Genomic DNA, 23,596 nt, shown 5'->3' on the forward strand with positions numbered 1-23,596 from the left:
ATTTCCCCATCTGTTAACTAGAGATATTATTCCTACTTCACAGAGTTACTGTAAAGATGAAACTAAGGACGATAATGTGAGTATTGTGCTTAGCACAGTCTGAGGATATGGCCTAGACTCAACAACGTGTGGGCATCTGTATTATTAACAATAAACAAGTTGACAGCACCAAATGTGTAACACCAGCAGTTATAAACATGAATGTCCCTTCCTTTTTTTTTTTTAAATTTTATTTATTTATTTGACAGAGATCACAAGTAGGCAGAGAGGCAGGCAGAGAGAGAAGGGGAAGCAGGCTCCCTGCTGAGCAGAGAGCCGAATGTGGGGCTCGATCCCAAGACCCTGAGATCATGACCTGAGCCGAAGGCAGAGGCTTTAACCCACTGAGCCACCCAGGTGCCCCAAATGTCCCTTCTTTTTATTGACCCTTCAGCAAAAGCAAAGTTTGGGGCTCTTAACCATTTTATTCCTCTATTCGTTGTCCACGTGCAAAAACTTAATTTAAAATTGGTAAAGAGTAATTAGTCACTGTTAGGAAAAAACTTCTTGCATTTTGTGACCTTGAGCCCAAACCTGTGATGATCCTCCATATGGACGATGTTCCATCTTTAAATAACATCTTAATGTCTGCAAGAAGCAAGGCAGAGTAGTTAGTCAGCAAAGGGCAAATATGCCTCAAAGACATCACAGATTTTTGCATCATTCCCTTTATATGGGCTCAGCCCCCTGACAGATAGGAACTACTCCCGATGCGTGGTATTGTCCCTGCTTCATGATAGCAGTACCAAGCATTATGGCAGACAAACTCCAGTGTGGTTGACCCTGGGAATGTTTACACTGACCCTTATTAACCACAGTGAAAATGTGTCCATATTTTGATCTCCTCTGATGGATTATAAATTCCTTGAGCAGTTTGCTCTAAAAAAGTATTTGTGCCTGTCTTCAAACAGTTTACAATTACATGGACTCAACTGGGACCCAGTAAAATTTTACCAGCTTGAAGCACAGTCATTAAAACTACATTATGATGTTTTCGGTATTTAATGCCTAAGCATTGAAGACTATTTCAAAAAAAATTAAAAAATAAAAAAGAAAGAAAAGATGTAAACTATCTAGTTTCCCACTACCAAACAGAGCCACAGCAAACATTCTGGTGAATTTCCTTTATGGATCATTTTGTGGATTTTTAAAAATGTATTTTCTCATAAGCATGTTAATGTGATTACATTACCTTCATAAATATTTGCAATGTGGATAATCTGTCAAGAGGCTATCCCAGTTTTCTTAAGGATTCTATTTTCCCTTTAGTTTGACATTGATATGGTTACCAATTACTCTTGTAAGTAGACCTGCAGTATTCATCATATTTTATAAAACTGTCCTTGAATTTAGGATGATTTCCTTTGGAAAGATTCTAAGCAGTGATATTAATAAGTCAAAGGGTTTACAGTCATGAACATTATATGAGTGAGTACCCATTTTCAAGTATATTTGACAACTCTAGGTATTAAGTTAAAAAAAAAAAAACGTTGCTTCTTTGATAGGAAGAGTGTCTTAAATTGCATTTATTAGATTGACTGAAATCCATTTTCAAGCTTGGCAAGATGTAAACAAGCAAAATGAAATTATTTTGGTGTGTGGTATGAAATGAAGAGCCTGATTGTCACTCGGGCTCTTCTTAATCTTTCTAATCTTCTGATTCCCACCTCTGTCTTTCAGTTTCACAGGAGACTCCAAACTTGCCTCAAGTATGCGCTATGTGGAAACACAATCAATGCAGATAGGAGCATCCTACATGATTCAGTTCAGCTTGGTGATGGGCTGTGGCCAGAAGTACACCCCGCACATGGACAACCAGGTGAAGCTAGAGTACTCAACCAATCATGGCCTCACCTGGCACCTGGTCCAAGAGGTAAGTCTGTTTTCTCTTATGCTTGTGACAGGTGGGCTCCTTCTTTTTACATAGGAAGCAGAGAGTTGCAGTTCTAAAAGTTTAGGTTTGGTTCAAAAGGAACTATGTTATTTGTGACTTAGCACTGGCGTCAAGTCAGCAACAAGGATTCCACATTCTGCACTCTTGGATACTAAATTGTAATTGAAAATAAAAAAGAAATGGGAATGACTTCAGGACTGGATACTTAGGATAGTGTTTGAGAAATTATTTTCTCTAGCCCTCTTCTTCCATAAATTTTCTCTAACCTTCCTTCCTCCTTCCTCTCAGACCCTCTTCCTCCCTCCACTCTTTCTTCTCTCCCTATAGCATGTCTTCATCTGTTCCTTTCTAACTCTCTTTACCTGTAGGTAGACTGTATTAGGAATCTGGCATATCTTGTCTTTAAAAAAGAAGAAAAGAAGCGTGTAGATCCAGATTCCTTTTTTTTTTTAAGATTTTATTTATTTATTTGACATACAGAGATCACACGTAGGCAGAGAGGCAGGCAGAGAGAGAGAGAGAGAGAGAGAGGAGGAAGCAGGCTCCCCGCTGAGCAGAGAGCCCGATGTGGGGCTCGATCCCAGGACCCCGGGATCATGACCTGAGCCGAAGGCAGAGGCTTTAACCCACTGAGCCACCCAGGCACCCCCAGATTCTTAAGATCAAATGTACTCCTTTAGGTATATACTCGGTGATCAGATGTTGGAATAAATGTATAAATAGCACACCGCATAGAATAATTTTATGAAATGCCTGTGTTATGATAACAGGTCAGAAATGTGGATCCTAATCCATGTCCGCTTTCATACGTCAGAATTAAAAGACATTTAATTTCCCGGTGACACTTGTTTCCATTATTTCCTAAATATTTTAGCTTCATAGAAGGAAGAATCATGGATTGCATCCATATTGCAAATAGTTAAGATTATGATATAAGACTTTTTTAAGGCCTTTATCACTCGTGGTGAGTGAGTCAACATATATTGTGCCTGGAGGAACGGAAGCCAAGTTTAACTTTTGCCTTCCTCTCTTCTAGGAATGTCTTCCAAGTATGCCGAGTTGTCAGGAATTCACGTCAGCAAGTATTTACCATGCCACTGAGTTCACACAGTGGAGAAGAGTCACAGTGCTTCTTCCCCAGAAAACTTGGTGAGAGATGATATCTATAGATATGGTTGTGACTTTAACTTTTACCGTCCCTATTAGCATGACTTGAATGTGAAGAAGAGTTAAGCATAATGGCAAGAGGAATTTTCTTTGTCATTGAAAGACCCAGATCGTTCTTTTATACCCAGGAGATTTGAAAAATAGAGCCGAAAATTTGATTTCCAAACTGTCTTACTTTGTTTTTGATTTTAGTAGGGTTGGCACACAATGTTACATGAGTATATCAGGTATACAATTTAGTGTTCGACAACTCTGGGTTATGCTGTACTCGCCATCAGTGTAGCTACTGTGTGTCCCCATACAGCACTAATACAATGCCATTAACCTATTTCCTATGCTTTGCCTTTTATTCCTATGACTTATTCTTTCCCTAAATAGAAAACTTTATTTCCCACTCCCCTGCACCCATTTTGTCCACCCTCCTCACCCTGTGGCAACCAGCAGACTGTTCTCTGTATTCGTTGGTCTGATTCTGCTTTTTGGTTGTTTATTCAGTTTTTTGTATTTTATTTTATTTTTTATGATTTTATTTATTTATTTATTTGAGAGAGAGAGAGAGAGAGAGAGAGAGCACAAGCAGGAGGAGCAGGAGAAGGAGAAGCAGACTCTCTGCTGAGCTGGAGCCCATTGTGGGCACTCAATCCCAGGACCTGAGCAGACGGTTAACCGACTAAGTCACCTAAAGCCCCGGTTTTGTATTTTAGATTCTGTATATGAGTGAAATTGTGTAGTGTTTGTCTTTCTCAGTCTGACTTAATTCACTTAGCGTGATACCCTCTGTGTCCCAGCTTTTTCTGACCTCCCTTTCTGCCCCAACTCAATGACCTGTTCCTTTAGGTTTGACATATGTAGAAGGGAAGGATACAGGAATCCAGACTCTCCTATGTCAAGACAATTTGGATTTCAAGGCTGTTTTCTCACTGAAAAGCCCTACTTTTTATTTTAAAAGCTTAATACACACTTTTTTTCCCTATTCACATTCTCTCAATAACCATAAAAATCATCCCCCAGGAAGCTAAAGCCTCAGTAATTAGAGAGAAAGTTAAATATTTGATAACATGTAAAAGAAAAACACCTTTTTTCTCTAAATATTACATAATTTTGTGTTAGATTGGTCACTGTGGGTGCCTTGTGAGGACTAGATTGTGGAAGAAAGGGTGAAGACAGGGAGTTAAATGTTTCCAGGAGTTTGATTTTTAGGTGGCTTGGAGTATGATTATAGCAGACAAGACAGGAGCCATCATTGCGAAATATATTTGAATCAAATAGGGCTTGCTGATGCACTAGATGGGAGTTTTGGTAAGAAAGTAAGAGTCAAAAACAGTTTGTAAATCTGAGGCCTAGGGAAATTGCCGGATGGTGATACCACTGACTGAGGTGAGGAAGCCTGGAGAAGGAGTGGATTTGGGGCAGGAAATAAAGTGTTCTGCTTGGGGGATGTGGGGTTTGAGGTACTTCCCTATCCAAGCAGAAATGCCAAGAAGCCAACTGGACTTACACATCCGGAGCTCAGAAAAGAGGTTTGGGTTGAAGATTAAATACCATGAGTACAGTTTGAAGTCCTGGGACAGGATAAGCTTACCCAAGAAAGAACCTTGGACTAGAAATTAGAAGGCCCAAGCTCTCAGTCTTTCCTTACCAGTGATTAATTAATTGTACGATTTTAACCATTCAAACCTCTTCAAGTCAGATTTCTTAGGAGTAGAATGAAGAAGTTTAATTAGGTGATCTTATAAAAGTCCCTTTCAGTTCAAGAATTCTAAGATTCTGTAACGTGGGTAGTAGAAAAAGCATGAAAGAGACAAGAATTATATTTTTCTGTGCCATCAGCCTTCCAAGAGCCCTTTTGTAAAGAGAAATTACTAAATAAAGCCTTCTTCGATCATTTTTCATGGAAGTTGGGCTCTACACAAAAACAATTGGTTAGATAACAACCTTGAGTTATTATTATACATCCTTTAGTTGGAGACTGAATTACTGAATTATAGAAGAATGCCTCCTTGATTATTTTTAAGGATTCATCATTATGTCAATTGGAACACAATGCTTGAAATTTGATTTCCACAGATTTTTTTATATCCAACTGTGAGCCATTTCCTGGATACTCTGTTAATGCTTTGTATAACAAGTTGCTACTTTCTCCAGCATCCTAGTTTTTTATGTCTACTCCTAGGAATATAATTAAGATTTGTATTAAATTTCAATGATATTCCAAGCATATCAATCACGATTATAAAAAAGCAACAGATCAAACAATTGAAATAGTAGTCATACTTGCTGTAAGCCTACTGTGGTTTTTTCTTTGTGTTTATTTCACCATTAAGTGTATCACCCTCATGATTTAAAAATGCTGATTTTTCTTTATTGACATATGGGGTATAATTTCAAAATTATGATGGTAAGGTCATCTTGATAGCATAACTTAGAGATGTCTTTTCATCCCCAGAAATGTTATAAACTATTATTCTTGTTTTTTTAAAGATTTTATTTATTTGAGAGAGAGATAGAGTGCACACAAGAGAGTTAGCAATGGGGAGAGGGGCAGGGGAGAAGGGGAGAGAAAAGTAGATTCCCTACTGAGTGGGGAGCCCAGCGTGGGCTTGACCCCAGGACCCTGAAATCATGACCTGAGCTGAAGTCAGGTGCTTAACCAACTGAGCCACCCAGACACCGCTAAACTATTCTTCTTTATTAGTGGAATTTAGGCAGTATCCAAAAATTATTATCTTTTATCAAAAAAAGAAAAACACCTCACCTTTGCCTGTTATTTCACATTTAGATTGTATCTTGCATGATTATTTCCTAGCTACAAGATAGTAGCACTGAGTTCAAAGTTTTAGTATAGTCAGAAAAGATCAATTCTCATCATGTTTATTCAGCACTTGAGAGGAAATCTCTTGGACCCATAAACACTTCAGTTCCAACACTACCTGCCACATGTTGGGTACTCATTCAATGTTGAGGCATTGAGTAAAGTTTTAATTCAGGGTACCTCAATGTCTACTGCATTATTCCTGCAACCATTTGCCTTTAAGTCCATGTAACTGAATAACTGAACTCTGCTTTTCCAATTTTTTTTCTAAAGCCCTGGGTAAAGAGAGTAAAAATATTTTTTAAAAACAAACCCAATAAGATAGTTTCTTTTAACATTCCTGCTAATACTTAAACTAAACATGATTGCTATATATTAAAAAAAATAGTGTTTATCTGGTTATTATCATTGGTTTGGGATTTCTAATGCTTTTTAAAAGCTCTGCTGTAAAGATAAAGTGCATTTAGTGTTCCTGGCATTCTTGATCATTTTATTTATTATCGTCATTTCAAATTTTTGCAAAAGCATGTTTTTCTCAAGCATCGGGGAAAAGGGAGTGCAGTTTAGTTTGAAACAGTATTCCTTCCGGCAAATCTTCGTTCTGCTGCTTTGATTCACACATACACAACTCTAAATTGTATACACATGAGCAAATTTGGTCCCCACCTTACCAAAGATCTGTTAACTTTGGAAAATATGCTAGATAGGACAACTTAGAGTAGAAATACTGAATATATATACACCTGCTTGGAGAAATTATATTGCATATGAACTGAACATTTGTTACCCAATGAAAATTAATTTTGTTTTTATGAGAGACATTTACATAAGAACAGGGCCTGATGAGACCCAAACAGATGTCAGTTGCTGACTTCATAAACAAATCTACACCTAATGACTGAATGAGTTTCAGAATAATTGGGTAAATGTGATTACAGTAACTCTGAAGGTGGAAAATACAATTTGGTCTGCCTTCATTTACCGTGATTCCTCAGCTTTGATACCTTGATACCTAACTATCAAGAGACGGCTCAATGCTATTTTAATTCAGTCTAGAAGTTTATATGGGGCAAAAAATCAAATAAAGACAAGACTGACAAGTTTTGTTGCTTTGATGAATCCACAGAGTTTGGGTTTGAAATGCTAGTCAACTTCATCTCATGATCCACATTAACAGTGGTCTCACTTTCAGACCCAATCCAAAGTGCTCAAGATTTTCCTTCTAAGAATGCTTAGATCTGGGCCAGGGAGGGGGATGGGGGTTGGCAAATTAAATATTTGTATTGAGGGCAATATTTAGCAATGACACAGCTGCAAATCAGTGAGATCACACCTTGTGTTCTCATGTGTGACCAGCTGGAGATTGCTCACACAACTAATTTTTTTTTCTCACTAAAAACGAAGCCAATATTCAACCTTTTCTTGCTTCCTTTTCTGTTAATTAACATCAGCACATTAAACTGTGATTATAATTTTAAACGGAAAAATCCACTGTAAGCTTTTCTTCTTAAGGAAATATTCTCTTTTTTGAGAGTTCACAAGATGCATGTAAGGACTAATTAGTAAAAGAATTTAGAATGTGCTTACTTACATGTGACTGTTCAGAAACATAAATAAACTGGGAAATCTGGGACAGATGTCTGAAACCCTCCAACCCCATTTTAATGTTTGAGATAGCCAAACTTCAAACAAGGTATGCCATGGTTTCACGTAGGCATGTAACTATACAGAAAATAAACCATCACCTCAGTCAGCAGCCACCAGAACAATCACTAAATTTACAAGCTAGAAGGGATCTTAGAAATCAGTTTGCCCAATCCCTTTATTTGAGAGGTGAAGAACTAGAAAGCCTCAAGGCTTGAATTTCTCACTAAAGGTCACACAGCTGATAAATTGCAGAGCTAGGGTCCATGGGGTCGAGTCCCCAGACTCCTAGCATGTTCTTTACTCCATTACCTACAGAAGGCAGTAACAGGCTGCCCTTTCCTGGCCTGTTTATCCACTCATTGACTCATTTTTTTTCACAGTCTCTTTTGGTATACCTACTTTATTCTGTTCCTGTGCAAATAGTTGAGACCAAAGATAGCCTTGTCCCTAGAAAAGCCCACAGTCTAGACATTTGTGGCCTCAGACTTGACTCAGATTATCATCAGTCCTGACAAAATATGGTCATCTTTCCTTTGCATGATGCTGATGTATCAAACTTAATTTGCTGCTTCTCTCTAGGGCTCCATGCTCTAAAACAACATACCTACTTTTATAGTAGGATCTTCTACAAACCATTTCTTAATGGGACTATGAAAATTGTGATGGCTATTCGATTTCGTATATAAACTATTATCACAGAGGAGGTGTATCTGTGTCTTGCATGTATCATTGACAGGCACTGATATGCAGCAAATCGGTGTCTGTTGGATGCATCTCAGCGAGTCCTGGAATTATGCTGTTAGGAATAAAAGTGCAACTTATTAGCCACAGATCATTGGCAAAATAAACAGTAAAGGCTTAGTCTGGATTTTAACAATCTGTTACACACTTAGGGAGTATTTAATATGTGCGTAATTGATGCAGTAGACATTAAGGGATCATTCAGAGCAGTCAAGATCAACTGTATGTGTAGACAGTGTGCTTGGGAAGGGTTTTTTTTTTTAAGATTTTATTTATTTATTTGACAAACAGAGATCACAAGTAGGCAGAGAGGCAGGCAGAGAGAGAGAGGAGGAAGCAGGCTCCCTGCTGAGCAGAGAGCCTGATGTGGGTCTCGATCCCAGGACTCTGGGATCATGACCTGAGCCGAAGGCAGAGACTTTAACCCACTGAGCCACCCAGGCGCCCCTGGGGAGGGTTTAATCCATGGAATGGGGCATGCACATTAATTCTGCAAATCCTTTTTGTTTTCTTTTGTTTTGCACTTTAACCAAAAAGAACTCATCACACTCTCTGAAAATTTCTAGAGGCAAAAAATCTGATGGAAACTGAAAAGAATTTTTTGTGACTGTCAGTGGATGGAAACTTTCTTGACGTTGCTCCCAAAATACCCTCTTCTGTAGACTTTCTGTCTGGTTTAGAGGAATGGAGGTCCCAAGTGTTTCTCTATGTGTAATGGACAGTTTAACTTTTTATTTCCACTTAACAACAGCTTGCCCATGAAATCTACCCAAGTTAATGTGTCTGAAATGATCCACAGAATTTAGCACCCAGATGTTCTTACTTCTAGAACATGTTTTTCTTACAGCACATTGTAGCATGTCCCTCAATCCCAAAACAATACCCCCAAACAAAACTTTTGATATTGAGAGCTCACTGGAAGTTTCCAGTTTCCAATTTCAATAATTTATGCTGAGTGAAATAAGTCAAACAGAGAGAGTCAAGTATCATATGGTTTCACTTATTTGTGGAGCATAACAAATAATATAGAGGACAAGGGGAGATGGAGAGGAGAAGGGAGTTGAGGGACATTGGAAGGGGAGGTGAACCATGAGAGACTACAGACTCTGGAAAAACAACCTGAGGGTTTTGAAGGGGCGGGGGGTGGGAGGTTGGGGGAACCAGGTGGTGGGTATTAGGGAGGGCACAGATTGCATGGAGCACTGGGTGTGGTGAAAAAACAATGAATACTATTATGCTGAAAAAACAACAACAACAACAACAAAAATATATTTATATATTATATATTACAATATTTATTAATTATTAAATACATAGTAAATTAATTATTAAATGTATATTAAATATATTAGTATATAATATATTAAATATATATTAAATAATTAAATATATATTAATATATTTTATACATATACTGCTATATATTTTTATATATAAATTATATTATAGTATATTTATATATTGTATATTGTATATATATACTTATATATAAATTATATTATATTATATTTATATATATTATTTATATTGTAATATAATTTATATATGTACATATACATATATACACATAATATATACACACATATATAATTATATATAATTATACATAATATGTACATTATAATATAATTATATATGTGTGTATATATTATATATAATAATATAATTATATATGTATATATACATTATATATAAATATATAATATAAAATATACTATAATATATATTTATATATAATAAAATATATGATTTATATATATTAAGTATAATATATATTATAATAGTAAGACTGCATATTTTTCCAACCATATACTTTGCTTTTAATTTAGAATGTATGTTAGTTAAACAAGATTAATTTTTCCATTTTATGTTATTTACATAATTTTAGTCTCTGGTCAATATATTAAGGAATCCAATTTACATCTTAGAAACTTTGTATTTTTTATAGGAACACTTCTGATTCATTATAGTCAAGAAATTGAAAATCAAATGATGAATAAAAACTTTCTAGAAAGTAAAAAAAAAAATTTCCAATTATTGAAAGAAATTTTATTACTATAACTAAAACACCTCAGATTTTCCTCTGTGGAAGAGAGGCTCTTTTGTATATACCTTTTTTTTTTAATTCTTTCTTGCTTCCTTTCTTTTCCTGGCATCAAATCTCGGTGTAACAACAACAACAAAATCTGATATTTTGTCTTTCTCCAAAATGTAACAAATTAAATTAAGATGGAGGTATATATCTAAACCCCACATTTCTTTTTAACTTTTCGTCATCATCAAATTGTTGACAGACTTTCAACTACCACAGAAAAATGATTGGCAGCTAAATGCAAGTTCCCAGAAAGTTCGTCATCTGAAAGAGTCTAAACTCTGACATTCTTTGTGTCCATTAAAATACTGTTTTCGGGGCCCCTGGGTGGCTCAGTTGTTAAGCATCTGCCTTGGGCTGGGGTCCTGGGATGGAGCCCCTCATCGGGCTCTCTGCTTGGTGGGAAGCCTGCTTCTCCCTCTCCCTCTGCCACTCCCTCTGCTTGTGTTCCCTCTCTTGCTGTGTGTTTGTCAAATAAATAAAATCTTTAAATATATATATATAGTATATTGACAATTGTATATTGACAATTGACAATTGTATGTTGAATATATACATATATGTGTGTATATATACATATATATATAACAATATATATATTGTTCTCACTCCCGTCCCTTGTTTCTAGGTCCAGTGCCACCCGCTTCCGCTGGAGTCAGACCTATTACACAGCCCAAGACGAGTGGGCTTTGGACAGCATTTACATTGGACAGCAGTGTCCCAACATGTGCAGTGGGCACGGCTCATGTGACCACGGCGTGTGCAGGTACACACACTGCCACGTGTGATCGACTGCCTGCTTCTCGGGGTTTGTGTTCAATGGGATGACACAGCAGTTGTCATCAGAGCGGAAGGGACAGACTGATAAATAATGAAGGAGCCAAAAGGACACAATCCTTCTTTCTATTCTTATTTTAGGTGTAAAAGGTGCTGTTACATTTTAAGTGAAGTCTGAAGCCAGATATCCTAAACTTCAAAACCTCACCTCAAGACGAGGCCTCCTGAGTTTACATCCCTGAGTTTATTAATTTACCCCAAAGTCGTCTTTGGGGGTTAAAAGAGCCTTGCTATTGTTTCGCTTCCGTTCCCCTGACAGTCTTAGAACACGAGTCAGAGCCCTGCTGCGTGCTGTCCTGTGCCGCGTGGCCAGAAGCTCAAGGTTGTAGGCCGGGGAAGGCGGTGATCGTCGCTAATGAGGATGAGAAAGGAACACACTTTAATACTTAAGACTCTAAAAGAGATGTAATTTAATCAGAAAGAGGAGCCATAAAATATGGCTGTCGAATGAGCAAACACTTCCATGTGACTTTCAAGACCTTCAGGAAGATCCCACTCTTTTTGCCCCGCCCCAGCCGCCGACACACCCCCACACGCATGCGCGTGCACGCGCACGCACACACGCACGTACCCACCTCCCTAATTACTCCTTGATGCCTTGGTTCTGCTGTTAGAGCACCATTTCTTTCAAGAAAGGATTCTGTCCTTTTTCCTTTTCAGTGTCCAAAACTGAAGGTCGTTCCGACCTGCCGACACAGATTGACTTTGTCGAGAAAAATCTCGTGTGAATGCTAAGGTCTGAGTAAAAGTGAGACGTGGGAAACATTGCAGGAGCGTGGCCGTGGCATTCCAAAAAAAGAGGCTGTGACTTGCTTACGTGGCCTTTCCTCTCTCCCAGGTGTGACCAGGGATACCAAAGCACCGAATGCCACCCAGAAGCTGCTCTTCCTTCCACGATCATGTCGGATTTTGAGAACCAGAATGGTTGGGAGTCTGACTGGCAAGAAGTCATTGGGGGAGAAATTGTAAAGCCAGAACAAGGGTGTGGGGTCATCTCTTCTGGATCATCTCTGTATTTCAGCAAGGTAGGAGCTGGGGGGGCGGGGGTGAGTGATGACTAAGGTCTGACTAAGCTATGGGAATATGTGATCTGCGCAATGGCTGTTTCCATTTGTTAGTGTTTACGAAGCAGCCTGAACTCAGAAGGTACAAACGTGGGACAGTTTTATGTTTCCCCACACTGCTTGTTTTTAAATTCCTTTGTCTAATTCTTATCCCTGAACTACATTTGGGAAACTCTAGTAGTTGGGTGATTGTTTTGGGTTACTGCAAATCCAGGTTAGGGCTGTTGAAAATTCCTGCCCTTCTCGTCCCTGATTTAAACCTCGTTGCCTTCCTCTCCTGCCAGCCAGCAGGGCTTATGTCTGGAGGGTCTTTGAGTGGGACAGGGACTCCGGGTCTTCTAGCCCTGGCATTGGAGGGTGCATGAGCATGTGGCCTGGGGGCGAGGGGTGAGTGGTGGTGGTGAAGGTGAAGCCTCACTTGTGGTGGAGAGAGCACAGAGAGAAAAAGCAGACTGTCTTGTGTCTCTTCTTATTAGGGCACTAATACCATGATGAGGGCTCCACCCTCATAACCGACTAACCTAACAACCTGATAAAGGCCCTATGCCCTAATGCCATCTCTTTAGGGGTTAAGCTTTCAACATACAGATTTGGGGGCACACAGACAGGAAGTCTATACAGAGACAGTGTAGAAGTTTTTCTTGAAGTGTTCATCTTCACTAGGGGCAGCACCACATTGGACAGACAGGTCAATAGACACCCCCAAGGGACTAGGGTGCCACCTAGAATCTCTAAGACTGATTCTCTTGGAACACGCCCAACCCCTGTTGCTTGGTTAGCAATGGGGAAGGGCAAACCACCTTCCTCTCCTCCCTTGCTACCATCTAGGCAGAACATTATTTTCTTTCTCCCTCCTCCAGTTCATCTCTTTAGTCCTCAAAAGGACTAGAGTGGGGGCTATGATGAGTGCTGTGAAATGTGTAAACCTGATGATTCACAGACCTGTACCCCTGGTGATAAAAATACATTATATGTTTATTAAAATAAAAAAATTTAAAAAAAAAGGACTAGAGTGGGAGCAGGTCCAGTACTCCAACCTGAGCTGCATGTCTAACCCTACTTATTAGCAGCTCTCTTTAGAATGCAAGGTGCTTAAAACCACTTCTTTCCAGCAGGGACTATAGCCACCAGTTCTAGGACAACTGGAAATGTCCCAGTCTACATCACCTAACAAATACGCAGGTGTGGGTGATACACTGTAGGGCTCATATGTTGTGGAATCTGGGCAGAAATCCAAAATAAGTTAATTTATGCAAATGCAAAAATAGGTACAGGTTTTGTTTTGATGCAGGTGCAGAACAAAGAATCAGCAGCAAGCAAACAAGGTAGAGAATGATAGAAAATCAGGGATGAATTCTACTTGATGGTATTTCCTATCTATTGACATCGAACATCCGCTGGTCATTATTGTTAGAGATAATCGTCCACAAGTGACCAATAGTCATTGCTCAGATCAGGATACACTGGGTAATTGTTCAGAAATGGGAAGATTATGTCTTCCATAAGCATCAGTTTTCCAGTATGTACCAAACATCCCAGTAAACATGTATGCATACACACAAATATTTCAAACATGAAAGGTTACATATCAATATGTGTATAACTGTAATTCAAGGTGATTTATGTAGTAAAGCTACCTAAATCTTTACCTAAGCTCCAAAACTTGTTAGCTGGTTCATCTTGCAAATTTATAACATCTTTCTGTACTTTTGTTTTCTCTATTGTAAAGTGGGATTTGGGGAGGATCAGTGGGTTAGAAGGTAAAGAATAAAGAATAGTGTTGAGCATATAGAAATCGCTCAGTAAGTGTTAGCTATCACAATTACAGTTTATGAGGATATATTTAAAATTGGTGTCATTAGATATTTCCATGTGTATTTCCTGCCGCTAAAAATCAGCATTTCAGGGGCACCTGGGAGGTTCAGTCGGATAAGTGTCTGTCTTCAGCTCAGGTCATGATCCCAGGGTCCTGGGATCGAGCTGCACATCTGGCTCCCCGTTCAGTGAAGGGTCTGCTTCTCCCTCTCCCTCTGCTGCTCTCTAGCTCACGCTCTCACACTGTCTCAAATAAATGAATAAAATCTTTTTTATAAATCAGCATTTCAAAAGTAAAATCATTCTTTTCCCCTCCCAATCCAGCTTTCTTCCTAAGTTTTTATCAAAATATCTGAAGAGCACTTTTTTCCCTTTTTCCTCTTATATCGAGCAGATCTGTCTTGAATTGTAAGTGAGAGAAACTAGCTTAAGCAAAAAAGGAGGAAATTGGTTCATATAATCAAAACACAAGGGAGGGCTTAGATGAAACTGGCCTCAGATATCTGGAACCAAAAACTCAAATGCCCACATTACCCTCTCTGTTTTCGGGTCAGTTGTCATTATGAGAGTGATACTGGGACCACAGAGCTTTCTGAGCAGGCCCATAGAAAGACCTCGGGACTGTTTCTGACTGGCCAATCACAGTGTCCTGGGGAATGGCGTACTCTGAGTGGCCTAGCCAGAGAGGTGTGGGATACAGGGTTTGGCAGCCCCCATCCACGGGACAGTGACCCAAAGAAACACTGTGCACATCCACCACCTTTTGCAAACCACCCTAAACCTAAAATGTGCTCCATCCTGTCCCTCTTCTATCACAGACATTGCCCTAACTATACAACTTACTTTCTTTTTTGAAACATCAGACCTCTTGTCCAAACAGAAATCTCTCCTCTACATCCCAGGTTTTGCCAATTTCCCTGCTTTTGCTTAATCTCCACTGCCTACCATGATGCCTTCCACCATCTCTGTATCTCTATCAACCTGGTAGCGTTTGGCTCAAATCCTGCTGCTCCATGGAGCTTTTTGGGACTATGGCAAACTACACTGAGTTCCCTGTTCTCTGAATTCCTCCCTCATCAGTGCTCTATACATAATAGATCATGTTTTTATTTTTATTCTCATGGGACCCAGCTAGATGCTGAGTCCTACTGACTGAGCTGAATGCTAGATAAGATGTTCAGCTCAGAAAAGCATGCCACATGGTAGGCATTTACAAATCAGTAAGTACCTCTGAGATGGAATAGATTGGGGATTTGATACATGATAGTATGACAAAATGGGACTCTACAAGGAACGGACTTCGATCTGCAGCCCTGTCTGTCATTATTGTCACTGCACATGCTTGTGAACTCTCCTTTCAAGTTTGTGGTTATTGTGGCTGGTGTGATTGGCACCCAATAATTATTACCGAAGAAAGGAATGAATGAATGAATGAAAGAAAATGAGAAAACAAGAGGTTCTAAAGAAATGGTTATTTTCAAACAAATATAGTAGAATCATTTTTCTAGTAGATTTTGAATAAAGAAGATTTTAATAGGCAAAAGGTTAAAGTTTCATGAAATGTTTTAGAGGTCGTTTTATAAAGTCTCTAGATTCTGAAGTTGTTCCTTTGAATGTGTTTTATTTTATCTAAACCCTGAAAGCAGTGAGACATTTTGACCTAGAATGTTGGGGGGAAATAGAAGAGTATTTTTGACATTCCAAGAGCAAGGAGATCTGTAAGCAATTACTCCAACACACATGTGTGCCCATTACACATGTATACAGGTCCACACATACACACGTAAGTACATTGATCATAGTAGAAGAGAGAAACTGCAAAGCATGTGTTACATCACTTTCTAAATTCTGACAAAAAGTTTGCCATGAGCCATTTCCTTTTTCTTTTTTATCCCTGGTAAAACAGTGTTCAGCATTTCAGGTCACTGAACAAAAGAAAATGATTTGTGTTCTTCTCTGGGAAAAAACATCTTCAGTGCCAAACTAAGCATTTGTGTGATATTTTCCACTTAAAAAAATCCCACAAAACACTTTAAAAACCTTTGTCGACCAACACCGTAGTCTCCTGGAAAAACAACACTGCTCTGTGATTTTCACAATAGACCAATCATTCCAACCAGCTAATTGTGATAATTGGATTTTTATAATTCTCCTCACCCTACATCTTTATCCTTCTGGCTCATTTCCACATGCCAAATTTTTCATAGACGTTTGCTGGATTAGAATTAACTAGCTAGGTTCTGTAGGTTTTCTTCTGAAAATCATTCTTCCTATAATGATCCGGAGGCATGAAAATTCTAGACCAGATTATAATAACCTCTGAGGTGTTTCTCGCTTATAATATCTCAAATCAACAAAAAGAAAAATTAAAAGTGCACCTACCACATTGAAAATCCATATTACTTGTAAGCTTTTCTCAAATACATACTTAAGGGCACCTGGGTGGCTCAGTCAGTTAAGCGTCTGCCTTCGGCTCAGGTCATAATCCTGGGGTCCTAGGATCGAGTCCCGCATTGGACTCCCTGCTCAGCAGGGAGTCTGCTTCTCCCTCTCACCTTTCCCCTCTCATGCACTCTCTCTCTCTCTCTCTCAAATAAATAAAATCTTTTTTAAAAAAAATACACTTAAAATTGAGAGATCCAAAGAATAAGTTCCTGTCTCAGGATTAACTTCAGTTCTCATTTCGCTGGCCCCCTCGTTTATTTTGGAATCTCTTAATTGGCTTTAGATTTATCAGTAACAGTGTACTGTTTTAATTACCCCCAAGTATTTCCCCTGTGACTTCTAATAACTGAAACCCTTTCTTAATTAACTTAGTGGATTATAGTAGGGTTTAAATAATAAGTGTGAGAGGTGTTTTTCTCTATACTGTGTATCCTATCTCCATTTTTCTTCCTGACTTTTAATTGAACTCCTTGGGAGCTCTCCAAAACCCGTTCAGTGCAGCCTGTGGATTAGCTTTGGCATTATCTGTTTGGGTATTGGAATCTCATGAGCAAACCTTTTTTCCATCCCATTAGCATGAACCCATTTACTCACAACAGGGCTGTGACATGTAGGGGACACATGGAGCAGAGGAAGCAAGTTGCTGAATTTGAGGAAATTGTTCACATTTTTAAAACACAAAGACCATTTCATAGTCACAAAAACTTATGAAATGATCCCTCCCAACCTCTCTGTTTCCAAGAAAGAGCCAGAGAGACCAGGAGCTTGAGTACTCTGTCTTTTCGTCAGGAAGTTCCTATTTTGCCAGTTTCACTTTAATTCCCATGGAGGAGGGGGGTCAGGGTGTATCCGTGGAGAGGGTGTTTCCTCAGCAATGCCAAGTGCTAGGCAAATTACATGTGACGTGTATTTCATCTAATTGTTGCAGCACCCTATAAGGAAGGTGTTATTACCCGTATTGTATCATTGAGGGGGGAAAAAAGCTCAGAAAGGGCACACAGCTAGTGAACAGCATGAATAATGGGCTGAAATTCCAACCCAACTCCAACTGATTTCAAAATAGATGGTCTTTCTTCTCCACTACTCTGCCTGGAGGAGATTTACAAAGCAAATAGAGGGAGTGTTTTAATTAAAATTAATTTTGCCTTACTTTTAGAGACTTTTGAACACTCTTTCTATGATTAGCAGTTCCCAAGGGTCTCATAACCAAGTCTGGAAGTCAGTGATGCAGAGACTAATCAAACATAGGCAGGAACAGTTACCATAACCAGAGCAAAGGATTAAATGGTGTGACTCGTGCCTCTCAACATTAAGTGAGGACAAAATCATCTCCCTGTGGTGCTAGGATGTTTGTATGATCTTGAAACCGAAACAGCAAAATGCCAAAGAGCTCCCAGATGATTGACTCTGTGATTCTTCCATCTTTTGGAAAGGCTGGAAAAAGACAGCTGGTGAGCTGGGATCTGGATACGTCTTGGGTGGACTTTGTCCAGTTCTACATTCAGATTGGTGGAGAGAGTGCTGCATGCAACAAGCCAGACAGCAGAGAGGAGGGCGTCCTCCTCCAGTACAGCAACAACGGGGGCATCCAGTGGCACCTGCTGGCAGAGATGTACTTCTCAGACTTCAGCAAACCCAGGTAACTGCCCCGGATGACCTCCTGGTGGTTCCCAGGAAGGGTAAAAAGTACATTTTTGTTGCGCTGTTTCTAAAATGTCACTAACTCTTACAAAAGGAGACATCACATCGAAAACTGATGATGGGTACTATATGCCGGCTAACTGAACATAGTACAAAAATGAAAATTAAAAAATAAGTAAATAAAAGAAAAAATTTTTAAAAAAAGAAAGAAAAAAGTAGACAAATTCATAAGTGTCTGACATAAATGACATAAATGGCCCAGCAGATAAAAATTTCATTTAAGGGGCTCCTGGGTGGCTCAGTCATTGGGCGTCTGCCTTCGGCTCAGGTCATGATCCCAGGGTCCTGGGATCAAGCCCCGCATCAGGCTCCTTGCTCAGCGGGAGGCCTGCTTCTCTCTCTCCCACTCCCCCTGCTTGTGTTCACTATCTCACTGTGTCTCTCTCTGTCAAATTAATAAATAAAAAAAATCTTTAAAAAAATTTTTTTTCATTTAATTTGTTTCTGGACAAAAAGCCCTTGTTTTCATGGCTGTATTCTTTTTTTTTTTTTTAAAGATTTTATTTATTTATTTGACAGAGAGAGATCACAAGTAGGCAGAGAGGCAGGTGGAGAGAGAGGAGGAAGCAGGCTTCCTGCTGAGCAGAGAGCCCGATGTGGGGCTCCATCCCAGGACCCTGGGATCATGACCTGAGCCGAAGGCAGAGGCTTTAACCCACTGAGCCACCCAGGTGCCCCTCATGGCTGTATTCTTTGAAGAACTTAAGAAAAATCATGACTAGGGGAAAAATAGAATAGTTGACCAGTTTTACTACAGAAAACTCACTTTTCCTATTTGCAGGTTTTTAAAATATACACATACCATATATTATATATATAAAGTTATTTGTATATAATAAACTATTGTAAAATTAAATATGTATTAAATATAAATTTATACAATGTATGAAAATAAAAACATGTAAAAAATATGTATAAAGAAAAATTATTTATATAGAGAGAATATAAACATACATCTATATATTACTGCATAAATATATGTGTTCATTGGTTAGATTTAACAGCAAGATAGATTTTATTTGAAGTTTTCATATAGCACCAGAGCTAATGGTAAACAAAATATCTGTGGAGCTCAGATTTTTCTAAAATATTTTATTGGCTCATCCCCACCTTCATTTTCATGGATGAAGAATATATGTAATAAATAAAAACAATCCTCTCCAACACATGTTGTTTCCTGTCTTGCTAATTTTGGCTATTCCAACATTGAGATACCAAGATACCTTACACCAGTTAGAATGGCCAAAATTATCAAGACAGGAAACAACAAGTGTTGGAGAGGATGTGGAGAAAGGGGAACCCTCTTATATTGTTGGTGGGAATGTAAGTTGGTGAAGCCACTTTGGAGAACAGTGTGGAGATTCCTCAAGAAATTAAAAATAGAGCTTCCCTATGACCCTGCAATTGCACTACTGGGTATTTACCCCAAAGATACAGATGTAGTGAAAAGAAGGGCCATCTGTACCCCAATGTTCATAGCAGCAATGGCCACGGTCGCCAAACTGTGGAAAGAACCAAGATGCCCTTCAATGGACAAATGGATAAGGAAGATGTGGTCCATATACACTATGGAGTATTATGCCTCCATCAGAAAGGATGAATACCCAACTTTTGTAGCAACATGGACGGGACTGGAACAGATTATGCTGAGTGAAATAAGTCAAGCAGAGAGAGTCAAGTATCATATGGTTTCACTTATTTGTGGAGCATAACAAATAACACGGAGGACATGGGGAGATGGAGAGGAGAAGGGAGTTGAGGGAAATTGGAAGGGGAGGTGAACCATGAGAGACTATGGACTCTGAAAAACAACCTGAGGGTTTTGAAGGGGCAGGGGGTGGGAGGTTGGGGGAACCAGGTGGTGGGTGTTAGGGAGGGCACGGATTGCATGGAGCACTGGGTGTGGTGCAAAAACTATGAATACTAGTACACTGAAAATTTAAAAATAAATAAATAAATAAATAAATAAATAAATAAAAACAATGACAGTTAAGGAGTTTGGGAAAATGCCTCGTGTTTAATACAAATACCTATACCAGGAAATCACGATATTTTTCTATATTTAAATTTAGTTATTTTACAAATATGTAGCATTTTGAAATTCGACATTTATACTTTATATTTTATATGTCATTAAAATCTATTCACAGATATCACTCTTAGAGTATTCTGTTTTATAATCTTTGTATTTGCACTTCAACATACAAACAGCATCTTTTTTTTTTTAAGTTTTTATTTATTTAACACGGAAAGAGAGATTACAAGTAGGCAGAGCAGCAGGCAGAGGGAGAGAGAGAAGCAGGCTCCCCACTGAGCAGAGAGCCCGATGTGGGGCTCAATCCCAGGACCCTGGGATCATGAGATGAGCCAAAGGCAGACGCTTAATGACTAAGCCACCCAGCCACCCCCAGAATCTTTCTTTAAATGTTGACCATCAACTGTGTCAATTCTTGTTTTGCATTTTACAACTGAACCTTGTTTTACTGAAGAAAAATATTATCGAAACCTATATACATCCAGTTCTTGCAAATTAAATATATTTGAACATACTGTATAACATACAGCTCTTTTGCAGCTGGAAGGTTCCTAAGATGGTTGTTTTAAAACACTGAGTCATTTAAAGGTGACATAACTTTTCATTACATACCATAAGTGAACAGGTAGACAGCTAACAAAAAGCTTTTCTTCTAAGGGACACAGAGAGAGACAGAAACCAGAGGGGAGGAAACTGGGAAAAACGAGAGCCATAACCTCTAGGGAGAATGTCGGAAACAATATTTGTGAGACAGAACCAGGTGAGATTTTCCCCAGAACAGGATAAAGGGAATTGATAATGGTGCCAAACTAGTTTAAACAACAATTTAAAATAATTCAAATTATTTTTTCTAAACATTGTCATGGTGGATTGGGAAATTAGTCAACATTCAGTAAAGTGACTAGATTACTGTAGAGACTAACAAAACTTCAATAGTTTCTTCAAATTTCAGAAATATTCAGCTTTTATTTATGGAAATTTTTCTTTAGGGCCAAAATATTTCACCACATTCTCAAAGAGTTCTGTGACACTAAAATGGTGGGGGCAATTTTGAGTTGGGGGATATCAGAAAAAGACCCCATTTGTGGTGACAAATAAATATAAGGAATAACTTTAACCAACAGTATTGAACATCTCTCTAAAGAAAACTACAAAACTTGCCTCAGAGATATAAAGGAAAACAAATAAATGGAAAATAATACATCTCTGGATAGGAAAACTAAATATTGTGATATGAAGATATCTCTTAAATTTTGTCTCATGCAATTCCAATGAAAATCTTAGTGGTATGTTTTGGGGAACTTTAGATAGAGAAATATAAACTGGCAAAAATAGCTTGAACTTTTGGGGAAAAAAACAGAGAAATCCCCTACATGATATTAAAACACACACTATATAACCAAAATAATTTAAATAGTGCATGGATAGACAGAACAAATAACGAAACCAAATGCATGACCTAGAAGTCAACTCACATATACGTAAAAAAAAATGTATATTAAAATGAGACCATGAACTATCAATGAAAAATTGTTATTCAGTCAAGTGGTGTTAGAAAAAAATGGGTAGGCTCTTGGGGAAAATTATCTTTTTAGCTCATTACCCGACCCCATCAAAAACTGTTTAAGACTGGTTAAAGACTTAAATATTTAGGTGAGTATGTGATCTTAGAAAGAGATTTAAGCTTCCTAAACACAAATTCAATAGAAAAATTAACAGAGAAAAAGGGCTACTCATATAGAAATATACTACCTGCAGACATAAAACTACATACACACATAACACGTCTCTGTCAAAGAAAACAGAAAACAGTGAAAGAAAAAAAAAACTGAGACGATACTTGCCACTGATAATGAGAAAAAGAAGGCTGGTGTTCCTGTGAAGAGCTTAAAAAATGGTAAAAGACCTGAGTTGATGTTCCAAAAGAGGAAGCCTAGAGGTTTAATAAAATATGAATAATAGCTAAACTCTGTTGCACTAAAAGAGATACCATTTTTCAACAGTCTGGTGGTCACTTCTTAATGATAACACCAGTGTTGTCTACACACAGGAGCAGCAAGACAGGTCCTCTCCTTTGTTTCTGCAAACGGTAGGACTCTTCCAGGAGGAAATTTGGAAAAAGCAAGAGCCTTAAACATGACTAGTTCATTCACTCTGATACTTCCATTTCTAAGAGTCTTCCCTAAAGAAATGAACTGAGAAGGGCTCCTGGGTGGCTTGGGCATTAAGCATCTGCCTTCAGCTTAGGTCATGATCCCAAGGTTCTAGGCTCAAGCCCTGCATTAGGCTCCCTGCTTAGTGGGGAGTCTGCTTCTCCCTCTCCCACTCCCCCTGCTTGTGTTCCCTCTCTTGCTGTCTCTCTCTCAAATAAATAAATAAAATCTTTAAAAAACAAAAAGAAAGAAAGAAACCGAGGTGTAGGTAAAGCTTTATGCATAAAGATTTTCATTACAGGGGCACCTGGGTGGCTCAGCAGGTCAAGCCTCTGCCTTTGGCCCAGGTCTCGACCTTGGGGTCCTGGAATCGAGCCCCACATCAGGCTCTCTGCCCCTCTCTTCTGCCTGCCTCTCTCTGCCTACTTGTGATCTCTGTCTGTCAAATAAATAAATAAAATCTTTAAAAAAAAAAGATTTTCATTACAGAATTATTTATAACAGGGAAAAGTAAAATAAACAATAGTATGTCTGTGTCAAGAAAATAGATAGACAATAAAATAATCTTAAAAAATAATTAAGGATGCCTGGGGGGCTCAGTCAGTTAAGCGTCTGCCTTTGGCTCCGGCCATGATCCCAGAGTCCTGGGATCGAGTCCAGCATTGGGCTCCCTGCTCAGCAAAGAGTCTGCTTCTCCCTCTTCTTCTACTCCTCCACCTTCTTGTGCTCTCTCTCTCTCTCTCTCTCTTTCTCTCTCTGTGACAAATAAAATCATAAAAAAAAGAAATATACTGACGTGAAAATGTGCTTATGATATAATATGAAATTTTAAACTGAAATAAAAACCATATTTTACATATATCTCACCTATGTAAAAAATTACATGCTTTCATGTTATATATCAAAGCATTAACAGAGGTCAACCCCAGGCAGAAGATTATGGGTGATTGTCTGTTCCATTTTTAATTCATATTAACACACAGTTAGAACTGCTTTGGAAAAAAATTAATGATATTTTAATGTAAAAACATACAAAGGAACAGTTTCTTCAGGTTTTTCTTAGAAATGTGATACCATTGTCATGGTATTCAAAAGACTGTTCTGTAAATCAAATTTAGTAGAAATATTTGCCTCCAAAAGATACAATTCCAAAT

The 23,596-nt window shown here is 38.4% G+C and overlaps 1 protein-coding gene across 1 annotated transcript in view; it reads left to right on the forward strand.

Moving 5' to 3' along the window:
• Positions 1–23,596, forward strand: part of RELN (reelin) — a gene marked incomplete at its 5' end in the record, with an annotated part of 495,436 nt that overhangs the window by 361,852 nt on the left and 109,988 nt on the right. The window contains 5 exons of the mRNA XM_080818970.1: positions 1,720–1,912; positions 2,970–3,082; positions 11,021–11,158; positions 12,068–12,254; positions 17,987–18,192. Coding sequence (XP_080675096.1) covers positions 1,720–1,912; positions 2,970–3,082; positions 11,021–11,158; positions 12,068–12,254; positions 17,987–18,192 — 837 coding nt within the window. The remainder of the gene's footprint in view (positions 1–1,719; positions 1,913–2,969; positions 3,083–11,020; positions 11,159–12,067; positions 12,255–17,986; positions 18,193–23,596) is intronic.

The sequence above is a fragment of the Martes martes genome (assembly GCF_963455335.1).
Source record: "Martes martes genome assembly, chromosome: 11".
Lineage (NCBI taxonomy): Eukaryota > Metazoa > Chordata > Mammalia > Carnivora > Mustelidae > Martes > Martes martes.